This window comes from Ammodytes marinus, assembly GCF_949987685.1.
Source record: "Ammodytes marinus genome assembly, chromosome: 18".
In the NCBI taxonomy this organism is placed as follows: Eukaryota; Metazoa; Chordata; class Actinopteri; order Uranoscopiformes; family Ammodytidae; genus Ammodytes; species Ammodytes marinus.
In genome coordinates this window covers 19,911,495-19,924,956 of record NC_137222.1, presented here as the reverse complement: position 1 = coordinate 19,924,956, position 13,462 = coordinate 19,911,495, and the positions used below count along the sequence as shown (strand labels likewise).

General features: G+C 40.7%; 1 protein-coding gene across 1 annotated transcript in view; it reads left to right on the top strand.

The window, feature by feature from the left end:
• The window catches only part of whrna (whirlin a), a gene marked incomplete at both ends in the record, with an annotated part of 218,267 nt that extends 205,638 nt beyond the window's left edge, over positions 1-12,629 (top strand). Inside the window, 4 exons of the mRNA XM_080047319.1 lie at positions 700-1,279; positions 1,976-2,142; positions 4,645-4,767; positions 12,447-12,629. Of these exons, the coding sequence (XP_079903445.1) occupies positions 700-1,279; positions 1,976-2,142; positions 4,645-4,767; positions 12,447-12,629 (1,053 nt within the window). The remainder of the gene's footprint in view (positions 1-699; positions 1,280-1,975; positions 2,143-4,644; positions 4,768-12,446) is intronic.
• Positions 12,630-13,462: the final 833 nt, after the last annotated feature.

Sequence of the window (13,462 nt, the reverse complement as noted above, 5' to 3'; positions counted from 1 at the left end):
ATATAAAAACTTATTATTCAACATCAATGTTTTTTTCACAAATAAGTGTCCTTGTTGTGTTAAAACTGCCTTAATATCACAGCTAACCTCTATTGTGATGGGATTGCAGCAGACATCTCAGGGACAGATGTCTGAGAACTCTGACAAATAAAACCCAAACCATTGTAGACTACTAGAGAAAAGGGAGAAGCGGTTTTGATGCGTCCAAGATGATCTTTATCTGCAACAGAAAGTTTCACATGCGATGCACATTTCTGTGCTTCTATCTTGAATATTTCTGCACAATAGTTGAAAGCTGCATTAATGAATGAAATTATATTAAAGTCTATGGAATTTGCATTTCCGCAACTTCTACATGTTCAGAGCAATAGCTGGTTTATTGAATTAAAGGTGGACTCAGCATTTATGGAGAATGGTTGTTGTCTAAATAACTTTCTGTCAAAATCTGTGAATAGCTCCTCACGATCTGCTACTTGTCTGTACAGTGTGTGCGCTGAAAGAAAATACACAGCATATACTCTGTAAACAAGAGTTGATGTGGCTGATAACAAGCTTTCTCCAGAATTGTTGACTCCACCTTTTAAAAGTCTACCCCATAATGTATACAGTGTGGTCACATGAGGTATTGGGTAGTATGCCATAATACACTGTTAACACTCCTAATGACACTCCAATGATGAATATATCCTCTCGCTTCAGGACGACGTACAGTCCACCACAGCCGAGTCACCCCCCTCCTTCAAGCCTCCGCCCCCACCGGGGCTGCAGAGGCACCCCAGTAGACGAGAGCAGCTCAACAAATGCCCCTCGTCCGAATCCTCCCAATCGGGCTTGTACTTCACAGCCCCGAGCGCTCACAACCACAGCAAAGAGCGAGGACACTCCCCTGTCTCGCCCTCAACGCACCGCAAACGAGAACAACCTCCCAGGGACCCGTCCAGGGATTACGCGGCCATCAGAAAGAGAGACCCCGCAGTAAATTCCAACAACGGAAAATTAACTGCCGCTCAGCTGTCCATGGTGGCCCAGCACATCGGGCCTTTTCCCAGGGTACAGTCCCCCAACAGAGGCCCCAAACCTGCTGCCCCATCCCCATCACCTCCACCTCCTCCTCCCCTCCCCGCCCCTCCTCCTCCGCCCCGCTCTCTGCCCCTAAAGCCAGTGTCTGTGCCTAAAGCCTCCTCCCCTGGGTCTAAAGGGCAGTTTGTTACAGTGGAGGTTCACAGGCACAACACAGAGCCCGACGTCAACGAGGTGCGCCCGCTGCCCCAAGCTAGAGGTGAGGAATGTAAGGCAAGCGTAGTGGACGGACCCACATGTATCAAGTCATTCACTACAAACAAATCGTTATTTAATATATAATTAAAAAGCAACTAATAATTTTAATTTGTTACTTAATTTGTATGGTAGTTTTCTAATTAGGCCTAATTGATTAGTCATTAAATGTAGAAAAAGTATAAAGTTCCCGAACCAACATCCCAGCTGAAATTGAGCTTTGCACAGAAATGAAAAAAAGAACATTAATTACAAAATATTAATTAATGATATCAAAAATGTTACATCTGACACCTTCCGGTCTTCATAAAACTGTTTTGCACAAAGACCTTTTTTTTCAAAACTGTTTTTATATTGAAATCTTCAATAAATAGTTTAGTGTATCATGACACTGATAGCCTGCTACAATGGAAAAAGTCAGGCTTACTTTCAACCACTGCATTTTACTAAGCAGTATTTTGGGGGATTATGAGACATTCCAATTAGATACTGCAGTTGGGATTCATTCACGGTTACTAGCCAGATCCTGAGGCTTTCATATTGTCACTGTCCACAATGAAGGCAAGATATATGCTGTTACATTTATAATCACTCCTAATATGTATTTATTTAGACTTAATATGTTTAAATGAGCCATAACCACCAACACTCGGTACAATTGCCACTGTTCCCGTCACCATGTCTGCCTGTCTACTCCCAGGTGGCGCCCTGTCTCAGCTGTCAGACAGTGGTCAGACCCTCAGTGAGGACAGCGGGGTGGACATAGCTGAGTCAGGACACATCAGCAAAGACAGCAGCCCGCATACCGCACGCACACGCCACCCCAGAGACACCCAGGGGAGTGGGGGGGACAACCGCTCTAAACCGGTGAGGGAGTGATTTAGAATAGCTGGGAGACAAACGTGGATGGATGGATGAGTGGATTCATTGTCAAACTGAGGATTGTAGTCAATTACTGCCTGTGGATTTCTGTCTTTGTGGGGACCAATTTGAGAGTAATTTTTCAAAGTTTGAAGGGTGAAGAGATTCTATAATAGCCAGGACATTTGGAAAGTGTGGAAATGTTGGAAAGTGAGAACATCTAATGAAGATAACAGAAGTTTTGAAAGTTAAGCACAACTTTTTGAACCTGTTGACAGTCATTTTTGAAAAGTAAGTATATTTCAAGAAAGCGAGAAAGTATTTAGAAATGAACAATGCAAAATTCAGAACATTAATATTGGTCCCCAGTGTGGCTAAAGATTCCAAGAGTATGAGAAATAACAATCCTCTCTTTTTCTCCAACTCTTTCTCACACCTATGTTCCAAAACCCCAGTCAGATTTCTTTCCCCTTATGACACAAGGGGAGAAGCCACGCCCCCCATTACCAACTTAACTTGCACTAGCACTAACTCCACCTATGATAAGCACACCCTCAGATACCCTTGAATCTAACTGCTGCACTGAGATTAAATGCCAATCAGAGCAGAATGGGCTTCTTGGAAAGCGGGGCTTAGCTGAAACTGAGCTTTATAGTAGAAACCCAGTTTACAATTTTGAACACGGAAATGAGCATAATATGTCACCTTTAAAGTCAAGTGTGGACATTTTTTTAATCCGCCATTTGTGACAGAGTGGACATTTTAGGATGGGAATTAAGGGGCAGCGAATGTATTACTAGGTCACCATTGGTCCTCACAAGTATAGAAGTACAAATGTGGTGTGTGAGAGTTAATAAATGGACGTGCTTTATGGCAGATCCTCCTCCAGAATCTGTTCTCAATCTTAACCCTGATCTTCTCTCCTCCCTCTGTTTGCTCACACAGACTTTGTTTCACTCATTTGTTTTTTGTCACTCATGTCATTCATTCAGTCCCATGCTCCATCACTTATTTCATAACTCACTCACTGCGGTGTAGCATAATGAAACTCTCATATCACTCTTATTGATTGATGGCAGGAATAACAAGTTAGGATGCGTGTAGCCTGATTGTTTATGATGAGAGGGGCCGTTATACCCAGTGGACAAACTGAAAAAACAAAGTATCTGTTTTGGATTGGCATTATTGGGCAGATACTTCTTATTGCTAAGGAATAAAAAAGATCTTGTGTGTATGATGAACAGAGAAAAATTAAGTGCTCATAAAAACTTCCTTAAATCAAGTCAAGGAAGACATTTATTTATGTTGGTTTACTCATAGATATGTCAGTCTGAATGGTAGGAAGTTGTTAGCAAGTAGTGAGGGGAGTGACATGCAGAGAACGACACCGCGGGCTGGAATCGAACCCGGGTCTGCTGCTGGGTCCGGCCCGGGGGGGGGGGGGGGGGGGGGACGCCTTACCAACTGAGCTAAGGGCGCCCCCCATAATAATAAATTCTGAGAGGTTTTAAAATGTTTCTTTTGTGTTGGATAGTCGAATTGTTTTACCCAACTATATTTTCTTAAAGTTAGCGAATTGCTGGATAAGGAAGTTGAACATAAATGTCTAGAGAGTCAGATAACTTTCCCAGGAGTTGATAGAAACCAAAGCAGAGCTAAAAGGAGATTGGATACTGACACAAACACTTGTCCAAAATGAATGCTAACTGTATCTGCTGGATGTATGAATTATTTGCTAACATGTTGTGTATAGCAACTCTACAGTTGGCTAACGGTGTGTGGCTGTGGCTGTTTCTTGCCTTAGTGACCAAAAAAATAAATAATGCAGATTTAAAATGTCAATATCCAGTAGAGCAGTAAGTAGCTTTTAAAGGGATTTTAGGGGTCATTTTGCCTTTTTTTGCTGGGTCACAGAGAGACGAGAATAGGATATGCAACAATGAAGGTCCCTCAGACCTGGCTGAAATTAAAGTGGGGACAATGCTGTTATGTAGTATGCGCCTTAACCACTTTATCTTACAATATGGACATAAATTAACATAGAGATGAAAGAGACCCCGCTGAGAAAAATACCCCCCCACTGAATTACAGAAGCCAGGGGAAGAGAAGAGAGTTGACAGAAAGGTGACCACATTATAGAAAACAATTACATGAAAAAAGCGAGTGAAATGGATGATTGAAAATTGGTTATTTCTTTTGTACTCTTGACTTTTGAAGCTGTGAAACCTTTCCGTATAAGTCATCAGGCGTGAGTATGCACATGTTAATTTGTGGCCTTTATGAATGTGAAAATCCACTGAGAGGACCCTTGAACACATGTGTGCTAGGAGAAAACAAAGCTCTTTCTTGGATTTTAAAAAGGCTGAACAATGTAAAACAAATCTATGCATGGTGGCACAAAGGGGAAGCAGACAAAGGAAGGTTGTGAAGTGGTATGAATAAAATCAGGTTCATAAGTATGCGTAAAATGCTTTTTTAACTTGCGGTCCTCTCTCTCCCATACTTTAGCCAGGGCTGTTGGAGCCCACCTCTACACTAGTGAGGGTGGCAAAGAGTGCTGGCACCCTGGGTATTGCCATCGAAGGTGGAGCCAACACTCGCCAGCCGCTGCCACGAATTGTCACAATACAGGTGAGTCAGGAAGGTAACAAAATCATGTTTTAAAAGAAACCTCATCTCAACTTAATCCGATATACTTGTTATTATGCGGTCGGCTTTATTTTTGTGAATATCCTCCTCATATTGCGTGCTGTGTTTATTAAGTCAGTGGCTGGCTGCCTTCTGTCCTCTGTGATTGGAACCACACACCCACCTTCCAGGGGGAGATTTGAGGTCCTTTAAAGCTTAACATGGATTCACACTGCAGCTGAACTCACACTGAGGTTCCTGCTAATGTTGTCCTTGTCACGGCTCAGAGCCGGCCCGAGGCATAAGCGAACTAAGCGGTTGCTTGGGGCCCCCGACCGCCAGGGGGGCCCCCTCCAATTTTTTTTTCTTTTTTCTTTTTTTTTGTGATATTGACATCATATTATGCAAATGTAAGTCATCATACAAAAAAGCAATACAATGTTTTGGTCTAGATAATTAATAGCCTAATAATTTAATCACTTTATCTGGGAGGTAATCCGAAATTAACTGAACATGTCACGTTCACATCCATGCACAGTGTGTATTAAGTTAATTTAAAAACATTTGGAAATGGGGCTGCCCTCAGTTGCCCATGCACTGTGTATAGTCTATAGCCTATTTCAGCCTTGTCTGTAAAAAAAGATAACTGGACAACAGAGTTCTTCTGCTTCGTTCCTCTCACTGCATTTAAATCCATTCATTATATTACAGAGAAATATGTCCCGTAAAAGATAAAGAGCTCCAAGCCCATCCCAGAGGACCTTCCATAATATTTTATTTTGAATTAATATTTTTATGGATAATCCATGTGCCTTTCTTCAATAGTAAGTAAGTAAGTAAGTAAGTAAGAGATATAGCTTCTAATTCATCCGACCCAGTGTCTCCAAATTATTTGTTCACACAAAATTTCTCAGATTTAGCCTCTTAATTTTTCTCTCAAAGTGCACCAGATTCATGCATTTCACTTTAAAAACTTTAAAAAAAAACTCCTGGGGGGGCATACCCCCGGACCCGGGTCGGGATCTCAGCTGTCATATATTTTCACCCATCTGGACATCGGATGCACTAGCAGAAAACACTGGGGGTGGGGATAACATTTAACAATGGGCACTAATTTCGGCAACGCTACGATTGGAGAGGGGCCCCCTGATCATATTCCGCTTAGGGCCCCATGAAGGCTTTAATTGGGCCAGCTCTGTCACAGCTCTCACAAAGATGATTACAACATTAGCAGCCTTTGTGGAAAGGTTGGAGTGCCCGGAGATGCTGGCATTTAACAGCAATTATTTTCTAAGCATGAGGCTGTTGGTATAATGTTAAAGTTTGGGAATGAAGGGCTTATTAGTAGCAACACCTGTGGGGTTTACATAACACCTTTGATACAAAAGCTAGAGAATTGGCTCAGTTCAGATAAGGTAATCCTTTTTTTTCCTTTTCATCATTTTCTTTTTGTAGAGTTTTCTTTTACAAAACAAAGATAAACCAAATTGGTACATATTTTCCCCCAGGACATCAAACATAAAATAAAATAAACAGTATACAGTACTACTGTAGGGGAGATCCATTTCTAGCTTAATGAAAAAAATGTTATGTTATATTCATATGATATACATAGATATACATAACTACACATTGCCACACTCATACATACTTACTCATATATATATTTACATATACAACTGTACATACATATCCCACACTGATTTGTGTCTTAGATGTAACCATTAAATGACCCTGCTGCTTGAGAGGAACATAATATTTAACTGAAGGATACTATATGCCATAAGTATATTAGTGCTATATAAAGTCAGGCTGTATAGTTGACACACATTATGACCATTTTGACTTTCCGGATTTGCAAGTCAACAACGCCTGGCATTAGCTCAGGTCTGTAGCGCTTATCATTTTCTAAACACAGGGTAGCAGGGAGTTACAATATAAAGATCGGAGCAGTGGACAGCTGCATACTGCAGTCCACACACCCCATTCAAAGCTGTCCATCAGCCTCCCACTCCACAGAGGCGGTGATTGAAAAAAAAGGATTGCTGATTGCAAGAGGAGGGATAAAAGGATTTCAAATCAGCACATTCAAAATCACAGAGTGCCCTGGCAGAAAGGACGGTGGATATGAGTGAAGGCTGCAAAAGAAGTGAGAGCAATGTTAATGAGGAGCGAGGGCACAGATGAGGAAGTGGAGGTCTGGTGTTTTGGGTGGAAGCAGTACATTGCGGGTGTGTCAAGGCTGTGTAGTTGACAGAAAAGACATTGTGTGAAGGGTTGCATTGGGACCCAGTAAATAAATGTGTATTTTTGTGTTTGTAATACAAATCCCCAAATGCATGCATGAAGAGAGGATATTAGGTTATATTCCTTCTAGACTTTTATGTGTGTTTTTCAGTTTGTTTCCTGAAGCAAGAACACTGCTTGCCTAATTATGTATTCGAGATGCTCATTTGCTACACTATTGTTTGTTCCTTAGCTGTTTATTAGTTCAATTTACTAAGTGAATAACAAAGTACTTTAATGAAGGGGAAAATCACAATCATAAAATTTGGATGGATAACAGTTAATGAGACCGTCTGTGGTATTAAAGCTGCTGTTATAGGCTTGAGTGGATTTCTTTTTTTATGTGATATGGCCAAAGACATAAAAATGCAATTTTAATAGCAGTGGTCTTGTAAAGCCTTTTAAAGCTTAGCATTTCAGCAAAGGGCATCAATACAGAAATAACCAGCTCAAGTTTCTTGCACATTTTTGAAAAAAAATTACACTTCTCAACACAACAATAACAAAGTCATGAAACTAAAGAGAAGTGATGGTACCGCTATTCAGTGACATACACATAAAGCAAATAGAGCTGGACTGTTGCGCTTAAAGCCTCTGGAAACTTGATCTAAAATAGTAAAAATCAATATATGATATCAAATTGATTGTGTGTCTCAATAAGCTTTTACAAAAATTCTGATTAAAAATAAATGTTCAGAAATTTGATTAAAAAAAATGTTTACCTTCTAGACCATTCAATAGGACTGTGTCGGCCTCCATGGCAACAATCATTGTTTTTTTTAGAACATTCGGGCAGAGATTCTGGTTCTTATTATACTTATTGTGTAATAAGAACCAGATCATAGCCCGCCTTATCTAAACCTTATTTCTTTAAAGTTGATCAAACTTAAAAGACAATATCTTTCATTTTGGTTGATACATATTACTAACTCTTGTTTTACTATCATGCAACTAAATCCCCAAATGACATAGTTTGAAGGATTTGGGGGATTTGGGTTTACAGGTGCTTTAAGAGATGAAGCCACAAAAGGGTTGGACCTGTAATCAACCGCACAGACATTAGAGTGAGAGACTAATAAAAATCATAAGGCAACTGATTGCTATGGATAATAGCAAAAGGGAATTGGTGCTCTCTCACTATGGCATTGGTTATTAGGGCCAAAGACGTGAGGTCGTCATGTTCAGTTGCCTGAAACAAAGGCTGTTTAATTCAGTTTAAGGTAATTGAAACTGTTCATGCAAGTGGATTGAAATTTTCATCAGGTCAACATTAGCGCTGGGTCTACAATTACAGCTCAGCATTTTTGGAATTACATGGATTTTAATCAAACTTTAGCTGAGGTGTTTAACAGCCCTAAAGCCTCATGTTACATGACACCGGCGCTAGATCCCTGAACAATGAAACCTGTGAAGCTTCACAGATATTTACAGACATTAATAACACGGCTGCCTCAAGGTCAGTTGAGTTGGAGACGTTTCAGTTTTGGAGGCGGAAAAGTGAGCTGTGGAAACTTTGCTCTGTCACCTGGGGAAAGCTAACACAATGTTATTACGCCCTTGAGCAAGGCACAAAACTCCTGTCAGCGGTAAATATCAGAATAATACTTTATTTTGAAAAAACAAGAAAAGGCAAGAAAAACCCATTCATCTTGTTTTTTTGCTTTGGGACAAGCATTGTTTCTAACCGTGGGTTATGGTGGCATCACATCAGAGCCAGGGCTCCGTACATTATTGTTTCTCTCCCATATTGGAAGCTGTTCACAGTGGAGTCATGATACAGCAACCGTTTGACTTCTCTGGCTATCTCTCCGGGCACCAGGGCTCTCACCTCACGTCACGCCTTGCTGAGGATGAAGGGGAGATGAGTCAGCTGCTGTCAGCCGGCCGGTCCTTATCAGTCCCCATCACCCCTCTTTAAGTGACATCCCATTATCACTGCCATCTTCCCACCATGGCGACGGTCTGCTTCACTAACTCCGGGTAATTGTGGTCGGCACAGTGTAAAAAAAAGAGAGATGACGATGCAGTCTGCTGGAGTTTTCAGGCATCACAGTTGAATGTAATGGGGTCAGCCGGAGGTGGAGAACATGGAACTGACACAAATGTCTTGTTTCCACTGAACAGTTCTGTTTAGTACGGAACAGTAAACCTAGATGTGGCTTGCGTTTCCACTGCTGACAGTACCATCACTAAGTAGGCGGGGTATAGGCAGGGCAGTGATGGCAGAAGAAGAAGAATAAAGTAAACACAAGATTCTTCACTATTGCAGAATAGATAACACGTGGAAGGTAGGCTACTGTGCTTGTCCTTATAATCCCACTGTCGCATGTAGATGAAATTCTGTCGACAGACTGTAGTGTGTAGCTTTACCCTCTTCGGACCCTGTGGCACAGCTTGGTACACCAACAAAAAGGTGACCAAAATAGGCATGGCAAATGCCATACCAAACCGAACTGCTCAGTGGAAATGAGGAAAAAGAAAAACAAAAAGTGTAAAGGTCCGCTATGTAAAATGTATGAACCAATATATTAAATATGGGTTATAGGTAGCAATGTAACTTAAAAAAATTGACCTTTCCGGACTTTCTCCGTTTCCTAAAACATGTAGCACATTGTTTAATGAAAGGTCTGATTTATTTTGCGAAAATTCAAAGGATGTGACATTTAAAGAAGCTCAGCCACAACACACAGAGTAATGTCATAATCATAATGTCAAACTAATATTAATGGTGCAACAAAACATACCTCATTCATCTTTAAACATTCAATCACCCTGTCTAGTGTATCACTTTTTTGGCCGGTGCTTGCTCTCACTGACAAACTTAGAGCATGCATCGCACAGCTCACTTAACCATCACTGGTACTGCTATTGTGAAGTAATTTTTTAAAGTTCCATATTACCCTTTTTAAAGCAGCGTAAGACGCCCTTCTCTGAAATTGTATTACTGTATAAATTGTGTCATTACTAACATGTAAGAAAAAAAGACATGCAACAGACAGAGCAATATCATTCATTTGGTTTTGGATTTTTATTTTTTTAACAGCTAGTTGCTAACATTGTCTGTTTAGTGCTGGACAGGTACAAAAGGATTATCGGCAGCAGTATGTTTTACTTTAGGAAAAGACAAACTACAAAGTCCACTGGGAAATATCTGAAACTGGCTTCCCAAAAACACTGTGGCATCTTTTGTTGCTGGCGCATTTTGGAAGTACACATGAAAAAGAGAATGTGATTGGATCAGGAGGCTAAAGCACATACTACCTGCAATGACGTCATTCCTCAGGTTTGCAGTGCAGTGGCTCTCCACTTCAGAGAGAGGGAAACAGCAGTCATGACCTCAATACCTGCATCCCGTCTTGTGGGGATGTGACCTTAGAAGTAGCAGATAGGGTGAACAAACATAACTTTTTTTTTATTCCGTTCTGCTTTAAAGAAATAAGAGTGACAGTATCGAGTATTCTAGGGATCGACTTTGTGATGCGATTCCCCAGAGAGGAAATGCTTTCTGCACACAGAAGCTAACCTCCTCTGTTCAGCCGACTGTGGGCAAGGATGCTGAAATCGATGTCATTCTAAAGTTTTACTGTTTGACTGTTACTTATGGGACTTGGAGCTGGACTGCATTTACACTTCATGCGTTTTTAATGATATCTCCCAAACCGTCAGAGACTCCTGCTGGTATGAAAACTATTCTGTGTAGTGCAAAGTAAAGTGACTATTTTTAGCCATTTGCACAAGCCATTTACGTCAACCAAACAAAGATGAAACCCAGAACATTTCCCCACATATTATTTATGACATAGCACTAAAGCTGAAACTTTTATCATGCAAATAAAACTATTCTTGATATCTGTAATTATTTTTCTTTTCTTTGTGGCTTCATTTTGACAATGAGCGTGACATTTTGTATATTTGGCATTGGATTGATAGTCATTATAGATAAGAATGATTGAACACCACTCAGGAAGAAACATTTTTGTTGTCTTATCCTAAAGCTTTACTTTTTGTCAGTGAGCCTTGCTTGTACGTTTTGTTCCGAGTCAGATTTAGCAGCTTGTTCATGAACAGATTTGTGAGATGTGATCGTTGATATAAACAACACCCCCGACTTTGATATTTAAAGCTGTCTATTCTGCTCCATTTGTGGGCAAGTTTCACTCACAGAAATGTCAACCAAGAGTATGAAAGAGAACTTCACACTGCAGTACTGCGGCTGTCAAAAACCAGCAGGACCAAACATAGCAAATTGAGGGTGCTGTCACACTTCAACAGTTCATTCCGGGTGAATCCAACCCATGTGCAGACCTAACAACCAGATCCCGACCGCCTGAAAAGAAAGGTGTAGGTCAGCATCCAAGCAGAGGCTGGTACTTTTCGTTTGTGCGTTTTTTTCTTTTTTCTTTTATTCAAACAGGGAGTGAATTTTGGAAAGACATAGGCCAACCACAGGATTGTCTGAAAGCCAATATAAATGCAGATTTTTAGCATACATACTGTATATAAGCTACAAACCTATTTTTAACCATGGTAAGAAAGCATGTCACCATGTGAGTGCAGGGATCAGAAAGTGTTTTACTGGCTCTTATTCTCGTATTATCAATCAAGTTCTCTTAAAATTCACAGTCAGTATGTTTACATGCATAAGTCCAGTTTCGGGTTATAGCTTGACCAGGCTGTTTTATTGGAATACTGTCTGTTTTACAAGCACTGGAGGGGAATTTATTGATCGAAGCATGTCCGACCCTGCTGCTACTATAGGTAGCGATATGCCCCCTTTCAGTTAGCATTGTACCCTTTTATTATTTGCCGGTTGACCTATTACATCATGAGCTGCTAACGGTTAGCGTGCAGCTAATGGTTCGAGAGTGACAAACTTGTACCATGTAGAGCGGTGATATGGATAACTTTACAGCTCTGTAGCCTGCATTTCTTACAGCTTTCTTCTTCTTCCATAGTTGCTGTTGTTATCTTAGCATTGAATGCTTTTCGGCTTGTGGTTCAAAACCCCGGGCAGGAAGATGTGCCAAGGCCAGTCACGGTCCGATTGACCGTATACAGGAGTAGCTTGACTCCCAATCACTTTATCTGGTTGTGTTAGCTAGAGTTTGAGAAATTAAAATAAGGACCATTTCAGTCAAACTAACATGTTAACATGTATTTTAAAAGTCCAGTAACTTCAGCTTGGCTAACGCAATAAATAGATTTAATCTAACGTCATGTAAACGTACTTATTGCTTCTTTCTTTCTTTCTTTCTTTCTTTCTTTCTTTCTTTCTTTCTTTCTTTCTTTCTTTCTTTCTTTCTTTCTTTCTTTCTTTCTTTCTTTCTTTCTTTCTTTCTTTCTTTCTTTCTTTCTTTCTTTCTTTCTTTCTTCGTCTCCATCCCTCTCTCGCTCAGAGGGGGGGTTCAGCTCATAACTGCGGCCAGCTGAAGGTGGGCCAGGTGATCCTGGAGGTGAACGGGGCTTCCTTGAGGGGCCGCGAGCACAGGGACGCCGCGCGCCTCATCGCCGAGGCCTTCAAGACCAAAGAGAGGGACCACGTGGACTTCCTGGTGACCGATTTCAATGTGGCACTATAGCTAAGTGGAGGAGGGGGATGATGACGAGGGGAAGACATTTAAGCGTCTGTGGATTTAAAAGGCACAACTCTTTTAGTTGGACTTTAAGGAACCACCAACTGATCTCTGAGCCCTTCTCCTTTCTCGTGAACCCACTCCTGAGCCTGGATACGTTACTCTTACTTTACAAAGATACATATATCTTCTGCTGTGGACTTCGTTCAGGATTCTCCTCAACTTGTTACCTCCCCACTGTGAGACCTTATGCACTAAAATGGAACGTAGTGAAACCTTTACCTTTTTCTTTGTTCTCTCCGCGTTGGATTAACAACCATTTGAATCCGACTGGAACTTCTCGTAGCACTCCCGCGTCCAATGGGTCAGTTTATTTTGTATTTATCTGAGAGACAACTGCACATCTGAGACTGATTCACGCTCGACTTTACAAGCTTGGATTTGTATATGTAAAAATTTAACAAATGTAGATACAGATGCATATATACATGAAGATTCTCCTATATAAATTATAAAACCCGTAATCTCTGTTCCATCATCAACATATAGTAAGATATTTCAAAGATGATGATAATAATTCAGGCCATTGTTTGGATACAGGATCCTTTACATATTACGGTTATGCTACCAGGCTGTCTGCTTATTACAACCCTTTCACCAAAAAATTCAATGGATAAAATCATGTCATGCTCACAATAATACACATTACCGTACATCATATTAGTTTGACATGCACATAATTTCTTGTTTTATGTGTACTTCTCCATGTATATCCACATTGTCTGTATGTCCAAACTACGCAAGCTACATTTGAAAATGCATCCATACACAACATGAGT